This window comes from Colletotrichum siamense, assembly GCF_013390195.1.
Source record: "Colletotrichum siamense strain Cg363 chromosome Unknown KSG_Cg363_contig10, whole genome shotgun sequence".
NCBI lineage: Eukaryota > Fungi > Ascomycota > Sordariomycetes > Glomerellales > Glomerellaceae > Colletotrichum > Colletotrichum siamense.
Window position 1 is genome coordinate 1796984 of NW_023501023.1, and position 17714 is coordinate 1814697.

The 17714-nt window shown below is 53.8% G+C and overlaps 6 protein-coding genes across 6 annotated transcripts; 3 read left to right on the plus strand and 3 right to left on the minus strand.

The window, feature by feature from the left end:
* Nucleotides 1-635: 635 nt before the first annotated feature.
* On the minus strand, nucleotides 636-1211 carry CGCS363_v014383 (uncharacterized protein; the record flags this gene model as incomplete). Its single annotated transcript, XM_036646232.1, has 1 exon — nucleotides 636-1211. The coding sequence occupies one exon, from the start codon at nucleotides 1209-1211 to the stop codon at nucleotides 636-638; it is 576 nt and encodes a 191-aa protein (XP_036488438.1).
* Nucleotides 1212-5864: 4653 nt separating this feature from the next.
* CGCS363_v014384 (uncharacterized protein) lies at nucleotides 5865-8208 on the plus strand (the record flags this gene model as incomplete). Its single annotated transcript, XM_036646233.1, has 2 exons — nucleotides 5865-7024; nucleotides 7077-8208. The coding sequence occupies 2 exons, from the start codon at nucleotides 5865-5867 to the stop codon at nucleotides 8206-8208; spliced, it is 2292 nt and encodes a 763-aa protein (XP_036488553.1).
* Nucleotides 8209-8694: 486 nt separating this feature from the next.
* On the minus strand, nucleotides 8695-9744 carry CGCS363_v014385 (Coiled-coil domain-containing protein 174; the record flags this gene model as incomplete). Its single annotated transcript, XM_036646234.1, has 1 exon — nucleotides 8695-9744. The coding sequence occupies one exon, from the start codon at nucleotides 9742-9744 to the stop codon at nucleotides 8695-8697; it is 1050 nt and encodes a 349-aa protein (XP_036488715.1).
* Nucleotides 9745-10348: 604 nt separating this feature from the next.
* CGCS363_v014386 (uncharacterized protein) lies at nucleotides 10349-10851 on the minus strand (the record flags this gene model as incomplete). Its single annotated transcript, XM_036646235.1, has 4 exons — nucleotides 10349-10372; nucleotides 10435-10488; nucleotides 10537-10710; nucleotides 10786-10851. The coding sequence occupies 4 exons, from the start codon at nucleotides 10849-10851 to the stop codon at nucleotides 10349-10351; spliced, it is 318 nt and encodes a 105-aa protein (XP_036488555.1).
* A 1121-nt stretch (nucleotides 10852-11972) lies between these two features.
* On the plus strand, nucleotides 11973-12729 carry TRM8 (tRNA (guanine-N(7)-)-methyltransferase; the record flags this gene model as incomplete). The annotated part of the gene is made up of 2 exons (XM_036646236.1): nucleotides 11973-12192; nucleotides 12242-12729. 2 exons carry the CDS (start codon nucleotides 11973-11975, stop codon nucleotides 12727-12729), a joined length of 708 nt encoding a protein of 235 aa, XP_036488556.1.
* Nucleotides 12730-13274: 545 nt separating this feature from the next.
* Nucleotides 13275-17001, plus strand: snx12 (Sorting nexin-12; the record flags this gene model as incomplete). Its single annotated transcript, XM_036646237.1, has 2 exons — nucleotides 13275-16894; nucleotides 16947-17001. 2 exons carry the CDS (start codon nucleotides 13275-13277, stop codon nucleotides 16999-17001), a joined length of 3675 nt encoding a protein of 1224 aa, XP_036488546.1.
* Between the last annotated feature and the right edge of the window lie 713 nt (nucleotides 17002-17714).

A 17714-nucleotide genomic window follows, 5' to 3' on the forward strand; every position in this document is an offset into this window, starting at 1 on the left:
GCAAAAGAATACTCGCGAAACCAACGAATGAGAAGACCCAACACCCGGTAAAGCCGTTAGAGGCTGAGTCCATTCAAGTCCAAGGTCATACTCTCCACTCTAGGGTCGACGGTGCGATGGTTGCCTGGAGATGGTGCGCCAGATGGAGCGCCGAGGCCAACCAAGTTGTGGCTGAGAACTCTGCGCTTAGCCACGCCATGCGCCAACGTTCTGTGCAGCGGGCTCTCCGAATGACGCATATCCACCTGTTCTTCCATTGGCTCGAGCTGTGTCCTACGACGTTAATGTACGGCCACTTCACGCGGCACCAGGCTTGGATGCAATGGTCTCAAGCAGCAATTCATCATCATATTAGCAACTATACAAACACATTCTTCGCTCACAGACCATCATAATCTCGTTACTGCAATTACATATTGTAAGTTGTTTGGCCGTACCCGACCTCTCCTTGGAGGTTCTGTTCTTCCCTCCTGCGTTCTGGGTACGTGAAGGGGGGGTCAAAGTTATAGGTGTGTCTCTCTTCCTACGCCGAGACCCAACAATCCGTCAAAAGAGCAGACCGCCTGGAACGCAACTAGCCATTTTTCACTCATTCGAAGCAAAGTTTCGAAATGTTGCAATCCGGAACATTTCAATCACCAAGGCGTGTATTTGTGAGCGCCGCCGCCGCCGCCGCCGTTCAGAACGATGAAGGGAGCTTCGCCACCAGGGGCTGGCGCTGGCGGGTGTGCGGACGCTGGCGGGAAAGGAGGGTGAGGATGTGGGTGGAATTGCGGTTCTGTGCCATAATCTTCGTAACCGCTCGCGACATCGTCGTCGTCGTCGTCGTCGTCGTCTTCGTCTTCGTAGCCATGGTAGTCGTGAAATGTGTGCTGAGGCGGCATGAAGGGTGGAGGCGGCGGCCCCGGTGGATGTGGGTGTTGCGGGAAAAGAGGTGGCTGGTGCATGGCGGGAGACGGTCCGAAGCGAGGCGGGGCTCTGGACCGGTGCTCCCTCCGAAGACGGCCAGACGAGCGACTACTTGTCCTGGACGCTATTTCGGAAATGCTGTCGTCGAATCTTGGGGTGACCCACGCGTAATGGGTGTAAGAGCTATCGCTGTAGATTGAAGCATCGTCCTGGTACAAGCCCCAAGTCTCGTCAATCTCGTGGACCTTGGTTCTTCGCAGCGATAGAGGCTTCCCGAGCGGAGCGCCGGTGGTCCATTTCATGAAGGATACGGCCCAGTGATCACTCTTAATGTTGGAGTGAGAGACCTGGGAAGATCTCGACTTTTTGGAACTCCCCGAGCGCAAGGATGAGGCCGAGGATGATCTCGAGGATGGCCGAGAGCTTCCCGACGAGCTCGAAGCCGATGAGTGGGGCATGGCTGCCTGCACAGGATATGCCGAGCTTTGGGAATTTTCGTCCCAGCACCAACTTTTACTTTTGGGGGCAAGACCAAGAGCAAGAGGAGGAGCAGGATCACACGTAGAAGCGAGAGCGGGAGCGGGAGTAAGAGCAGCAGAGAGAAACCTCTGCAAGGGAGGGATGGGACGAAGGTGCGCCGGCAGGTAGTGACGCGAGAAGACAAGGCACCGGAGGCACCGTATGGGCAAAACCCTTACTAAGACGGGCTGAGTTTGCTGAACACCGAGCAAGAGACGAAGCAAGCAACAAGCAGCGGAACCCCGGGAAGAGCCCTCTCAAATACTCGTTGCATTCTTGCTGCAGATAGAGGGGACGAGCGTGGCCGTGAGCAAATCCACTGCTGGTCGATGCTGCTCGCCTCATCTTGGTGCATGGCTCCGAGGGGGTCAACGGCCCATACGTGTTAAAGTGCGTGATGCAAGTGCAAAAGCAAGGGGACTCGAGGTGATTTGTACCTCGTCATATCACGGCGACGAGAGATGTATTCGAGATCGAACCAGTGATATACCCGAGACTCGAGGGACTACGCTGCTGTGTGTGTCCCATGCGGGGTACAACACCCTCCCGTGAAAAGGCAGCCATTTCGCCCTACTTCCACGGCAGCCCTGCACATGTTTGACCAGTAAAGCTGTTTCGACAGAAGCTTTTGAGACAACTTAAAGTGCACACGAGTTACCTACCATGTGAAATGGCAGGATATCTGGGCAACACCGATCAAGGTCTCATGAAGCGGCTACCCACGCCCAAGTCGCACGAGTGTTGACCCCTAGTTAGTTGTCCAAGTACGGATCGAGGCTGAAGGCGTCGCACGGATATATACATATATTAGAGGGGCCAGGACAATATAACATTACACCTACTGCCATTGTGTTGCTTTGTACGCCCTCGGAAAATCAGGGGAAACGGACATAAGTTAGTATACAATGCGTATCGAAGGTATATGGGCAGCGGAATCGCAGCCTGCGGCTGTTGCGACTTTCCAGCCTCCAATCTCCAGACTCAACTACCGGTAGACTACAGAGCAGAGCATTCGGAGTGAACATGAGGCTGCGAGCGCATGAGCGGTAGCCGGCCAAAACCATTCGTCACTGGCGTTCGGTGAGCCAGACGCGATGCATCTAGACGTGCAGCTGTAGGTTGGTCGAAATGGGGGGATCACTAGACGAAAACAGGGCTGCGCCAGCGTCGACGGCAGCCAGTCGCAGCACACATCCTGCCGGGGAAAGTGCACCTAGACAGCTGCGTACGAGCTCCGACAGCCATACGAAAAAGACTATAAGCAACATGCGCTGACGAGCCTTGGTTCGGACTTCCGCCCCAGCAAAGCCACCGCAAGTTTACCGATGTTGGCTTCCGGGCGAATGAGACCACGGCGATGTTGATCTCCGAGGTGCCATGGTCAGATTTGAGCAAAATAGCACCAGGTCACTCACCTGTCTGGACAGCCTGCTAGCAAGCAGGCGGATGCATGCAAGACGTGAGACGGGGTAACACGAACGTTTGGCATCGCGCATTCAGTTAGATGGGTGATGAATGGGGAGGCTTGAGACGAATTAAAGCATGAGATGCGCCACACCGTGCCTGAAGGTGAAGAGTTAGAAGTGAAATAGATGTACTATTACATGGTAGTGCTGCTGGCGACGGTAACGGGGCACAATTGTGATGAGATGGGATTCTTGCCGCGATAGGTGTCTGTGTGGTTACTGAATCTCAACAGTACACGCATAGCATTTGCATGCAGGTAGACATGGACTTTGTTAGTATAACGACGGCTAAGTATGGGATACCCAATGATGTTTGGTGGATCCCACCGACTGGAGTAGGTACGGATACACTGGAGTCCAACTCGTCCGAGGACCCGACTGGTTGAATCCTACTTGCTGGTAATTAAGCAGACCTTATGTACATACCTTACTTAGTTGGATGTCCGCAACGTGGAAAGCTTCGTTGGCGATGGGATTTGAGAAGCAGGGTTCATTTCCTAGCGAGCCAGTGAGGGACAGTAAGTAACCTTAGAGTAGCCCAGGTACGTGACGGCGGATCTTTTATCGCGGGCATTGTGTTAGCAACCGGGCTGCCTTAGGTTGAGTCGCCGTTCGGCGGATCTGCTTCCACTTTCTCAAGCAGTGAGCAGTCCCGGTCCACAGCCCGTCACTACTCTACCTGCTTTTCTGGACCATCTGTCTCCGGGCCCCACCAGCTTCTGAGTTTCGGTCCATCTCTTGGAGAGTCGTAGGATTTGCCTGAGATGCGGTCTTGGCCGACTACTACCTCAGGTATGTACGCAGTGCGCAGTGAGCAGCGCACAGGGGCCTACCTGGGCTCTGTCACAGTGCTCGTGCCGAAGGAAGCGACACTATGCCAGTACGGGCTCTAGCGCCATGGTCTGCCCCAGCATTCAAAACCGAGATCTGCGGTCGTCCCTGCTCCCATTCGCGTTTCTGTTTGGACATTGTCGTCTTTGGCCAGACACACAACACACGCAGCACTTGAAGCAGCCCCCACTGCTTGCCAAACGTCTGAAACCTTCCGTTGTGACAGCGTCATTCCGAGCAAGTCTTCTTCATCCCTCCCTGCAGCCTTCTCTCCTCCACCGAGTCGGGTGTCATGAGCTACCTCGGAGCCTTCCTTTGTCAGCACTGGTCGGGCTGTGGCTGTGGCTGTTTCTCAGCGCAACGAAACAAGAGTCGCCCAAGATCGGAGATTAATAGGCTCAGCAATCATAGCATGTCTTGTGTGTGTAGATCGACTCACGCCGACACGGGGATCTCCCGTCTGATTAATGCTCTTCTAGATGTCACAACATGTTGATCTGGATTCATCTGGATGGTGTACTTGACTTGGGCGACCATTCGTAGAGAGGAGGCACCTCATATGGCATCCACGCGGGCAATCAGCTCCATGAACTACAGATACCGTCACTATGTACGCAGCACTGCGCACAGTAGGTATCCGTACCTACCTCAAGGTACCTTAAGGTAAGGTAGTGTAGTGTGAGGTACGGAGAAGCAGAACAAGAAAAAAGAGAGAGTTCCTACCTTCTTGTTTCTCGCCCGTCCTCTCCGTCCAAGTGGGCTCACTTATTTTAGCGTTTGTGGACTCCAGACGCCAATGCTGCAATATCCCCACCGTTCTCTCACACGAACGAACACCTGCACCACGACCTGCATCTGCACCTGCACCTGCACCTGCACCTGCACCTGCACCTGCACTGTTGCCCGCGCCTGCACTTCCAGGGAGCATCGGCGGGGCTTTCTGGCTCCCGCTGCATCGTCTTCTGTAGCGCGTTCCGCAGGCAAGCTGTCGTTATTTTGAGATTCTTTGTCTTGATGACCATCACTTCACCGACGAGGCACGGGCATCGCCTTCCAGAGTCAGTCGGTCTGCCGCTGTTCTTGGTCTTCCATTGGTCTTGGTCTTGCACCCGACGCGAGCCAGGGAAACATTGACTACCTGCCTGGTGCTTCTGTACGTAGTAGGTGCCGAGTGTTCTATCCATACCACCATAGTACCTCCTACCTACCTAGCTGGGACAGGTATCGCTCGGCAATAGGTACTTGCTTCGCCCGCTGCTGACGGCGCATCACTCGTGTATCTTTTCCCCGTTCTCTCCGTGTGTCTAGACTTTTTTCTACTCAGGCTACGGATACCTTCCTAGTCGTCCCCCCCAGTCCTCGGCCTCGTCCAGGGCTCCTTGCACAAATGCACCCAGAGACGGCACGGCTCCCAAGTGCATCCATCCATGGATCACCCCCCCCCCTCCCATCCCTCACGCACCGCGCTCCTTGGTTCTCTCGCCGTCTCTCTCACACCCCTGGTCGTTTCTAGCAGAAAAGTCTCCAGCGGACTCGCTCCTCGTCGCTGTTCTTACCATAGTACTTCTGAATACGGCCCCTGGGTATCCTGCCTCCGCCGCCCGGTACACAGAAAAAAGGGCCCCTCCCCTGAGCCCACCAATCATGCGCCTGGACGCTTCGTGTCGGACCCCAAACCCAAACTGTTCCTGAATCGTCCAACCTTGTCTAGTAGTGCCCTCCCGCACCCGCGCTTCCTCTCTCTCTCCCCCCCCCATCGCCCTGCCCTTTGCCTTCGCCTCTCTCTCCGACTGTGTCCTGTCCTGTCCTGTCCTGCACTACTGCCCGGTCTGTCTGACTATCCTTCCTTCCTCCTCCCAAGACCATACTACTTCCCTTCTCGTATTGCACATCCACCCACGACCTTTTTCTTCAATCTAAGTCGTCCACACCCCGACGCTTCAATCCTCGAACTGTCCACCTCTTCTCAGCGACGACTGGTTCGGAGCGGTATCATCGAGGAATCACGGGTTGAGGTTGGGTTTGGACTTGGGCCTCTGGGGTCAGCGGCCGACGCCCATGTTGTGAAATTGGTGCAACCACGTCTTAACCGCCGCAGCTCGTCGTCGATTTGAATCCTGACCATCGCACAACATCACAATGGATCCTTTTCATGACAAAGCGGGCAACGAGAGGAGGGCTTCCCTTAGAATGTCGGCGAGGCAATCAACCACCGTCGACGGCGACGACGACGAGTACGACCTGGCTGCCGCCATGGGCTTATCTGACGGTTTTCGCCCAGCCGATCTTTCTGCGTCCCATCCACCCATTCCCTCGATCACAAACCCTTCGACTGGCTCGGCGGTTGTGTCACGAGACTATGCCGCTACCCATCGAGCCCTACCTTCTGCCCGACCCTCGAGTATCGCGAAACCTCCACGCTCTCACGACCCTCTCGCCCTTCGTCATGATGGTTCCACCGGCCAAATGACCGGCACCGCACTTTCACGCGTATCCAGCGCTTCCACCGATTCGCCCATAATGCGCTCCGAGAGTCCCTACGACGGCCCCTCTGGCCCCTCGCACCCGTATCAGATGTACCCCCAGCGAACAAACAGTGTGGCGACGTCATCCACCGCCCGTATGTCAGAACGGTCGTACGCTGGCCCCCGTGGCCCGACCCATCCGTACACTCTCTACACACAGAACACGGTGCCGGTGGACTCCGGTGAAGGTGACAGCATTCCCGTTGGGTTCGGACGCTCTGATAACTATCAGCGACGTATGGGACCCGAAGGGGAGGAAATTGCCGACTTGATCGGTCCCTTGGGGCATACCGAAGAGCTCCCTCCATACACCAGGTACCCAGAGCAGGCGTACGCGAGAAAACAGCCCGGCGATCTGCCCCAGGCTCAGTCGCAAAATCATCAACAGCACCAAGATCAACCTCACCAGCAGCTCTCGCCACAATCATCGGGCCAGCAACCACAAACGCAACCGCAATCACAATCACAACCACAAAACACGGTAACGGTCATGGCAGCCTCTGTCCCCCCTGCAGTGATTCCCGGCGCTGGTGGTCTCGGACTCGCAACAAGAAACCCCGAGTTTGAGTCTCGGGAAGACCTTCGTTTGCCGTCGCGCATGTCATCAAGGACTTTGACTTCAGACACTGCAAGCCAACACGAAATCAACACTGCTGCAGAGGCTTACGCCGAGAAGGCCACCGATCGCAAGTGGCAGAAGAGGGCCAAGAAACGAATGTTTGGCGTCATCCCCTACTGGGCGATCTGCTTGTTGGCAGTTGGGTTGGTGCTGATGTAAGTGGGATTCGGCTTTCATGTGAACCTATCGACTAACTTTGTTTCGCAGGGGCATTATTCTAGGTGCAGTCATTGGCACTTTCTTTGCCAAACATAAGAAACCACCAGGCCGTCATCAAGATGATGAGCCTGTTCCCCTCGTCATCCCAACTGCCACGGTTGACATAAAACCATTGGCAACTCTTCCACCTGACCTGCCTTCAATGGAGATCGGTACATTTGGCTTGCCCCCATTGATCGCTAGTCAGGCGCCGAGCACATGTTTCAACGATACGACACAATCGCAGGCCTGGACCTGTAACATCCCTTTTACTAGTTACGTCATGGGCGTTTCTCGAATTGCCAACGAACTACCCATATCTGATTACACCTTAAAACTTACTACGTTCAATGACAGCGACCACACCGACGAAAAACTCAATATGTTCGCTTGGGGCACTCAACCGCCTCTCATCATCGACCCGCTGAAGATGCGGCTGGTCAACGACACTTCTGAACCTGGTAGGGGTGCCGCCTGGTTTGCTCAAATGACATACAACAAAACCGTCGTCGTACCTGAGGACAGATTTCCAGGTGTCAGCACTGCTAGGCCAAGTGCGAAAAGGCGGTGGAATGGCCCTCCCCCTGGGTCCGGAGACTTTAGCAGGAAGGGTGTGAGGGGAGCACAGGCCGGTGATAGACCCTGGATCTGCACTTGGCCTGGTACTCTCCTCGAAGTTTTCGTCTATCCATCACAAAATAACAGCTATCAACGGAAGCCAACGTCGACGACAAAGCCATTAGCAGCTGCCACAATTCCACCCAATTCAACCCCTTTCTTGGTGCGCCACGGATTGGCGACGAGCACCTTCTCCACCGCGGTTCCCACCGACAAGCCACGACGAGCTCCGCCTCCGCCATACCCACAGGTCATCAAGTTCGAAGAGCGTCGCGTATCCCTCGACGAGACCAAGAATGCCTTCTGCCGACAGGTTGAGGTTTGTGACGACGGAGAGAATACGGTTCCCGTTTTGAACGAAGAAGGCCAGCCCGTGGAGGTGATGATCATGGAGAACAGGCAGACAGTCGCTATCGCCGACTCGAAACGTTGGATCCACGAAGACAGCCTTTTGATATCACGGGATCGGCCGACGAGGACAAGCCAGCTGAGTGATTGTGGCTGCATTTGGTGGTTCACATAACACCCAGCGTTTGTCACGATGTGCCATGACAAAACATTATTATTGCACGGCTTAATGTACTACACCATCTTTTATTGGCCCAAAGGCCTTGTTGTTACATTTGCGTTGTTTTAAGGCGTTTGATATCTACCTGGACGAGCATTGTGGGCTTCGTTCATCCGGCGCAGTAGGCTGGCGATTGTGTATATATATGTGTATTTGGCGGAATACTTAGGAAAGGGCCCGCAAGGGCTCAACAGCCCTTTCGAGGCAAAAGAAGATATCGGAGCAAATTTTCATCTCAGGCTGGCTTAGCACTGTTGAAAGACTTGATGCCGCAGGTTTGGTTTGTCTTGCACGGTCAACAATATTGTTAGTACTAGTTCAAATTTTCGATGAAAAGAATACAGAAGCTGGGCAAATGAGAGTTCCGTCATTTGGCAATTCAAACATTCAAATCCTCCTGAGCAGCCCACCTGAGCACGCTTCTACACTATCATCTACTAACTAGCCTTTGAGATCGGTTGCTAAATCGTCCAGGAAGCTATCAGCGAGTTTCTGGGCTCTCCTCGCCTCGACGTCTTTACGCCGTTGCTCTATTTCCTTCCGTCTTGCCTCCTTTTTCTCCTCACGATCTTTCCTCGCTGTCTCTGTCCTCTGTCGCTCTGCTTCAAGACTCTCAAATTCCTTAGACCTCGTCTCCTCATCCTTGCTGAACTTGTAGAACCCCGTTCCCTTGGTTCGGATTTCGCTATCGGCATCGTAGTGCCTCAAGTCGGGGGGTGTGGCGCTCCTGTCACGTTTGCGTGCCAACTCCTCCATCTTCTCGGGGTCTTCCGGGTTGAATGCCATGGTTTGAATAGCGTCACCATGTAGAAGTTTCGCGGGTGCCGCAGGCCGAGCAGACATGCGCTCGAGCTCTTCAGCACCGAGAAGGCCCCGGCGGCGTTGTCGCTCCAGACGTTCTATCTCGACTTTGGTGCCCCGCCGCAAACGCCCAAATTCGTCCTCATACTCGACAATTCCCTGGTTGGCGTTCTCTCTACCACCATCGTCGTCGTCGTCGTCGTCGTCGTCATCGGAGTCAGAACTCAGAGCGTCTTCATCGTCGTCCTTTCTCCCTCTTGCCTCGGCTTCTGCCCATTTTCGGTCAAAGTCGATCAGGGGCGCAGCTTCGTTTTCCTTTGGCACATAATCACCGCGTTTCATGGCGGTGTACAGGCGCGCCTTCTCTTCCATCTTGCGCCGGGTGCGGGCCAGCTCTGAGGATTCTTCGTCGGTACCCAGAGGATCCCTCAGCTTCAGCTTCGTGGAATCCGCCTTGGAGGACGAGCCCGCCTTGCCGGGGCTGTCGTTCTGCCGCCTCGATTTTGCGCCAGTGAAGATGTTGTCTTTGGTCCGCGACGGGCGAGGTCTTGCCACCGAAGGAGCGTTGTCGAATGGGCCAGATATGATAGAGGACAGCTGGGCAGTGAAATCCATGGAACTGCTCAAAGCCATATTGTTCTTGCGCTTTTTAGGCAGTGGTTGCCCATAGAGGTTTGGGTCTTGGGGCATGATGATTTGCCGCCGGCAGGAAGTCAGATCTGAGGCAGTTGCAAATCGGAAAGTACTCGGGAGCTATTGGGTGCGATTCTCTGTTCCCACATCCGTCGAGGACAAACGATGAAGTGCGACGATAAGTCTGTTTGTTTGGGGGGGTGTTGAAAGATGTCTGGGGTTGTCGTGTAGAGTCCACAGGCGCTTCTGCTCTGGGCACCTTCAGCGTGGTGTGGCGCTTGGAGTGGCCCACACCCAGCCTTGGAAGGCACCGAAGGTACCTAGGTCGCCTAGGCTAGGTGCCTAAGGTAGGCACCTTAGGTAACTTAGGTCTATACACTGTGTAGGTGCCTTGAGGTTCTTGCTGGGCTTACATACCACCTACCACTGCTACCTACCTAGGTAACGTAGGTAAGGTACCAATCTAAAGTAAAGACAACCAGCAATCACTCATCTACAGGTACCTAGTTGTTAGACACTCGGGTAAGTTTCCACCTACGGTCAATACCATACAGGACGGAGGGGGACAAGCCTAAGCGAAGTCAATGAATTCACGTCAACAGGGAATGGATATAAACGTTGCTCCGTGCATAGGTATATCCAGTCGTACTCGACATGGTAACTATGCTCTTGTAAACGCTAACTCCTGTAAAAGCTGTCAATTGAGCCCTAATGCATTCCGAAAACCGAACGGCCTCCTCCATTTACTTGTGTGTTGGTCAGCCCGCGACTGCAGGACGACGACAACGATGATAACGACGCCTGCCCGTCAAGCCTCTGGTACTATGCAGACTTCATGCGCTGATTCACATCTGTCAGGCCATCGGCCGTCTCTGGGGCATGTCGAGCAGCTGTGGGAGGTCTGAGTTGACCATTTCTTGACTCCTGCCAGGGGCGACTCCAGCAGATTCGGTAGACCCAGACAACGAAGTCAAATCCAATCAACAGGACAATGGGGACCACAAAAAACAGGCCCAGCGCAATCTATCGTCTCGTCTCGTCAGTTTGGAGTTTGCTTGGTTGGTTTGACACGACGGGGATGTTCAATGTGAGACTTACGAAAGCGCCTGATATGTACCTGACCAGAGAAGGGTAATCCGGGGCCAGAAGCGAGTAAGTCATCATTGTGTCGTACCACGAGGCTTGCTGCGAGCGAGATCCCATCCCCATCGGGTGGAAATCAAGCAGCCAACGTCTTTTTGCAACAGGGGCGAAAGAAAGTGGTGGGGTTTCGGTGATATGACTTAGGTTGGTAGGTGCAAGTGGTAATAGGTACCTAGATGCGTGTGCGGCGGGTGACGAACGAAGGCAAGCAGACGAGGGAAGTGAGTGTGTAGGAACGCATGTACGGCGGATAACAAACTTCAGGGCGAACGACAATTATTTGAGCAGCTGATGAGTTGACCATCGGACCTGGCAAGTTCAATGTTTCTCCAGAGAATGAGGTGAGAGCCGCGTGAGGTGGAAGGAAGTTGATGGTGGAATATGAGATGTCACGTCAGACCCAAGGGAGAGGAGAACGCGCTTGCGTGAGCATGGGTTAGCCGGCGCCTCCGTGATGAAGTGTAGCCCAGGTAGCTAAGGCACCTTCTATTACCTAGGCACCTTACTGACCGACCAGCAGCAACTGCGACACGGGAGGCATGGATAAGTGCGTTCCTCTTTTCCCAGGTTGGTAAGTGCCTTCAGCGCGCATCCGTTGTAGGTACACCATCTTCAGGGGGTGGGTGTGTGACCGCCTTCCGTTTGCGATACCCCACTACCTACCTACGAACCCCCTCCATGGACATAGCACTGCACCACGAGTTGCATCGCAATTTTCTGCCTGACGCTTTTTCCCTCCTCTTTTTCTTCGCTCTCTCTATACTTATTTCCTTCCTGTGACATCCGGTTCAAAAAACCCAAACCCCACGTCCTTCGCGAATCGTACAAGCCAAATTCGAAGAGACTTGCGACATCGAAACATTCTCCCACAAGCACCTGACAAATCCCCAACCGCGGAGCGAAAACGACGAAATGGGCAAAGTGACGCACAAACCAAAGAGCCAGAAACGCGAAGACTATCGCAATGCGCGCAGCCAAGAAGGCGTGCTCGAGTTGCCCAAAAAGAAGTTCTACCGGCAAAGAGCTCATGCGAACCCCTTCTCAGATCATCAATTAGTCTAGTTGAGTCGCACAACGGTCCGCTGCCCATGGACAATGATACTAATTGCATGTTGCATGTCAGCCCAGCTGGTCCGAATGAGATGGACTGGACTCAATACTACCCCGCATTCACCGTCCAAGAAGACCACCCCTTGGTATCCAAACCCGTGGCAGCGACATCCCTCGACACAGATACTCAGGCCATTTCAACGAACCAAACGAGTCGTATGCGGAAGGATGTCGAGGTTGTTGACATTGGCTGTGGGTTTGGAGGGTTGCTTGTGGCCCTGGCACCCCTCTTGCCAGACACACTGGCTCTTGGTATGTGAATAACGCACGCCTTTAGTTGTTGGTTGACTGACTTGGGCAGGCCTCGAGATTCGGACCTCGGTCACAGAGTATGTACAAGAGCGGATCAGAGCGCTTCGCGCGCAGAACGAGGACACTGGACTCTACCAGAATATCAGCTGCCTCCGGGCCAACAGCATGAAGTTCCTACCCAATTTCTTCCAAAAGGCACAACTTTCCAAGATCTTCATTTGCTTTCCGGACCCTCACTTCAAAGCCCGGAAACACAAGGCCAGGATCGTTTCGACCACGCTCAACTCAGAGTATGCTTTTGCGTTGCGGCCTGGCGGCATAGTGTACACCATTACAGACGTCGAGCCCCTGCACCAGTGGATGGTAGAGCACTTCGGCGCCCATCCATCTTTCGAGCGCATACCCGAGGAAGAGCAGGAAGCGGACGAGTGCGTCAAGGTCATGAGGTCCGAAACGGAGGAGGGAAAGAAAGTGGCGCGGAATCAAGGCCAGAAGCATGTTGCCCTCTTCCGCAGAAAGGAAGACCCGGCCTGGTAATTGGTAATGGCGTTAAAACGAGGATGGGCGACGGACTCGGGGCAGGGCGCAACAGGCACAGCCCTGAATGCCAAACATTTTCATTGATACCCAAGAGGAGCGTCATACTAGGTTCCATAACTGGTTGATACGGATGGTTCATCCGCATTGTACGAGTGATTTCTTTATAAAATACTCTCGCGGATTACATATTCATGTTACCGGTCGCAAAGCTTCGTTGGGCACGGACCCATTCGGCCACATGCATATTCCATTACAGTGCTACCTAGCGCTCTATTGCGTAAGGCGGCAGGCATCTTGCAGCGATGTGCTGGTCAGGGGACAAGCTATGCACGCAGTTGAGGTAACCTGAAAGGTACTTCAACCTTACCTAGGCAGTGCCTCACCGTACCTCGATACCGTATCCACGTGTCGATTTGGACGTCCGCATACTCCCTAATCGATAACAGGCTCGTTCGTCAACAAACACAGCTCCGGAAGCACCGCAAATATCAACATCGAACGATGTAGCGACGACACGCTGCCTTTCAATACCAATCTGGACTATGGCCCTGCAAGGAAGAGACCTGATCCTTGCCGCCATCACATGCTTCATTGCCTGGGGCTACGCCGTCAGTTGGGCGCCGACGTTGCGATGGATCGGATATGCCCTCTTGGGAGGAGCTCTTCTGACCGTCGCTTCGATTCTAGCAGCCATTTTCCTCACGTCCCGAGGTTCTAGACGAAGCTTCTGTCATCGATCACCTCGTCCGCAGGGGCCCGCCTTCATTGCGCCGAAAGCCTGGTCTCGCGAAGTTGCCGACCTTTACACACGCCATTCCTACTCGAAAGTTTCCCTCGACCCCGATTCGCCCCGAATATCCGAAGCTCTTGACCATCTTCTCGGTCTTATCGTTCGGGACTTTGTCACCTCGTGGTACTCCAACATCAGCAAAAACCCCATTTTTGCAAACCAAGTGGACAAAGCTATCCGCGATGCTCTTATCAACATCAGAGAGAGGCTGTTGGAGCTTGATCTGGTGGACATTGTCACCACTCGTGTTGTCCCAATGCTAACGGCTCACTTCCGCGACTTTTACGATGCCGAACGTTCGGTTCGGGGGAGGAAGCTCAACCGATCCGTGACGGAATCAGAGGAGTTGGACTTGGCAATTGCTTCCAAATACAAGGATGGAAGATTGCACCCTGCCGCATCGTTGTCGTTTCCCGATACCAAGCTCGTCCAGCAAGATTATCTTCGAAAAATGGTTTCTGGCATCTTGCCCAAGGTCCTCCCGCCTAATATGCTCGCCAGTCGCGCCGTCTCCACCATAATTCGAGAAATTGTCGCATGCGCTGTGCTGTTTCCCGTGCTTCAGATGTTGGCCGAACCCGATACATGGAATCAAGTTATGGAGAATTATGGTCGATCTATGTTGCAGGACCGGTCAACCGTCCGCAAGCTCAGGGCTGCGCTGGATCAGCATGCTTCGCCAACCCCGAGGGTGGGCAAAGCCGCAATCATACCACGACTTTCGCCCACCGACAGTGAACGGAAGTTTGAGAAGTTCATCCGCGCCATAAGAAAAGTAAACAATCTTTCGGAGGCGAGGCGCCTGAGAAGCGAGGTGGCTAGTCAACTAAAACGAGATTCGTTAGAAGACAACCAGGACCAGGTGTATCTTCGCCGGCTGGAAATGGGTAAGAGGCTGTTGGACCAGCGCGTTCAAGTGCTTGCGGCGGGAGGAGACAGACGCAACGCAGCCGCCTTGCCTCCTCGCCCCGCAGGCAATACCAAGGCGGTGTCAAAACTTGAGCATGCCTCTTTGGTGGAGCTGCTCCGAGATGCATCAGGGTTGTCTTACTTCATGGAGTTCATGGATCGTCATCGCATGATGCCTCTCGTTCAGTTCTGGCTGGTGGTTGATGGCTTCCGCAACCCGTTGGAGGATGAAGGTCAGGACGACGAGCAGCTCCCATTGAATCTGTCCATGTGGACCGATTCTGATCGCCTAGACCTGGCGCAAATCGACCACGCGTACTTGGCTAAGGCTGAATTGAAGGTGTCGCAGTCCACTCGGGACGAAGTTCGGGCTTTTCTGAGCGCCGGCAAGTCGGCTACTGCAGAGCAGTACTACAAAGCCCGGCGAGCCATTTTGAGAGCGCAAACAGCGGTCTTGGAGAGGATGCAAGCACAATTTTTTCAATCTTTCAAGAAGTCTGACCTCTTTTACAAGTGCCTGGCAGCCGAGGAAGCATCTGCAGCTGTCACTGCTGTCCCTTCAGTTGAGCCGTCCTCGTCGGTGGCCCATCCGCCCATACACCGAAGTTCCCAATCATACCAGTCCAAGCCGAATGCGGTTGCAAGACTTGCACCGAGATTAACACGTCCGACGACGAAGCGAGCCGGATCTGCGTCGGATCTGAGGATCTCCAACGTTAACGGCGGCGGTCTTGACCCGGCAACGGCACAGCGACGCTCTCTAGACGACGATTCACCAACTCCGTTGTTTGACGATGAAGACTTTGAGCACGAAAACATGATGGACTCGGTGCAGAGTCTGGACCAGGAAGCCAGCAATCCTATTCCCGATACCACTGTGGTTCAAGCTATGGAAGAAGCTCTAAATAATATCATGGAAGATAACCGACCTCAAACAGCCGAAGAATTCCGGGCGTCATTATTCGGGGCTGAAGATGCAGGCTCAAGCCTCTTCTCTGGCGATAATGATTCCCATCGAGGATCACTCGACGTGCCGAGGCCGGCACAGTCGTCCAAGGAAGCCGAGAGACCGAGTTTGTCATCTTTGGGCCTCGTAAGCGCCGCTTCTCGAATAGGAGTTTTCGTTGACGATGATCTCTTCGGAGATGAGGACAAGTATCTTTCTGACGAGCAGGATGACGATGGCGGAGGTAAACAGATGGATGTGGAGGACGAAGTTCACGAAGCCGCGCCCGGAGACCTGGGCCTGGCGGAAGCTATCACAGCGCTGTCTAACGACATTGATCGCCTTGTAGCGCAAGATGCCATCGTCGAATCTCTTACAAAGAAGGCCGAACTCACGAACAACACAGCCGAATTACGTATTCTAAGGAAGTCCAAAGCAAGTCTGCAGCGCGAAATTCGGCGTAAAGAGTTGCAGAGACAGCAGTACGTAGTACAGGAAAGCGACAACAGCCTCTACGGCCGCTCCACGATCAAGATCAAAGCCATTCAGGTGGGACGTGAAGATGACGGCAGGGAGTTCGCTCTCTATGTAATCGAGGTACAGCGGGATGCTGGAGAGAAGATGCCGGCAGCGACATGGATCATCACTCGCCGATATAGCGAGTTCCATGAACTACACCAAAAGCTTCGGTCGAGGTATCCATCCGTTCGCAACCTCGATTTTCCCAGACGACGAATGGTCATGAAGTTTCAGAGCGAGTTTCTGCGCAAAAGACGGGCTGCGTTGGAGCAGTATCTTCGCGAACTCTTGATGCTACCGGAAGTTTGCCGGAGCCGTGATCTACGAGCGTTCTTGTCTCAAAGCGTGATTGCTCAGGGTCAAGATCTAGTGGACCGCGAGGACAAGAAAGACATGATAACGCGATTATACGACTCAGTTACGGACGGTGTGGAGGATATCCTTGGCAATATTCCAGTCCTGGATCAACTTTCGCTAGCGGGCCAGAACCTGATTGCAGCAGCGACCAACCAGTTGAACGCAATGCCCCTACCAGTCAACGAAGATGGCGTCAATGCGGCCGAGGCCGAGGCCGAGTTGAATGCTTTCGAGAACAAGGAGCTCGAGTCTTTTATCAAGCCTATTTGCGACATTTTCCTGGAGGTATTCGAGCTCAATCGAGGCAACAACTGGTTGCGCGGTCGGGCAGTCGTTGTGGTTCTCCAGCAACTACTCGGGGGTACCATAGAACGCAAAGTACGTGACAACGTCAAAGTGCTGGTTCAAGAGGACGCGATTCTTAAGTATATTGCCCTGCTCCAAGACAGCATGTGGCCCGGTGGACAAATGAACAAGAATAAGCTGCCAAGGACAGCAGCAGAAAAGAAGCAGACACGCACAGAAGCCAGCCTGATGCTAGCAACACTTGTACCAGACCTGGCAGGCAGTGTGGTCGGTAGAGTCAATGCCCAAGCAGCCAGCCGACGTGTTTTTGCAACCTTTAATAATTCAAGACTCAAGTAAGTAGCTGTTCTGACCGCTTTTGGTTGCAATGGGCTAACTACTTGTCAGCGCTCACTTAGCTTTTACTTTCATGGACGAGTTTGTGGAGATTTTGTTTGGCTGATGTGGGCGCGTGAGCCATTCTCTTTATCTTCTCGGGGACCGGAACAGGGAGGTACGCTTTGCCTCGTCTTGATTGGGGGCAATGGGCATATAGAATGGCGTTTTTGGCGCCCTAAACTTATGAGCTGGCAGGTATTGGGGGCGGTGCATCTTGCTGCATAGAAGCGGGTGTCAAGGGTCAACTTGATACAGGGCCACTCGCTGATGGCAGGCGGGCGAGATGGACCAAGGGGCATGGCAATGTGCGATGCTGGGTGGCGATCGGCCGAGTATCAAGATAAGGGAGAAGACCAGTAAGAAGAACGCTTTGTGACTGGGCGAGTAATGATAGTAGCAACACAACATCCCAAGCCCGTGAGAAAACCCGATGTATACATAACGACGCCAGTCAACCACGGATTGACTGAACGGCGGTCAGAATAAAGTCAATTAGGTATGCTTCTCCACGAGGCTGCAACGAGGGCAGAACAAGGGGTGATCGATCCCCTGTGAAAGATCCCGGTCTACTAGGTGACAAGGGAAAAGCTTGCGAGTTTCGCAATTGGCTCAACGACGGCCCCAAGATCCCAAAAGATGCTTGAAACAGTCGGGTGGGCATCGCAAACATTCTTGGTCAGGCTTTTGTCACTCAGGAGAAGCTGAAAATGGACATTTTTGACTCTTTGAGAGTAGTACTGACTAAAATACCCAGCAACCTGCTACCCACATCGATGC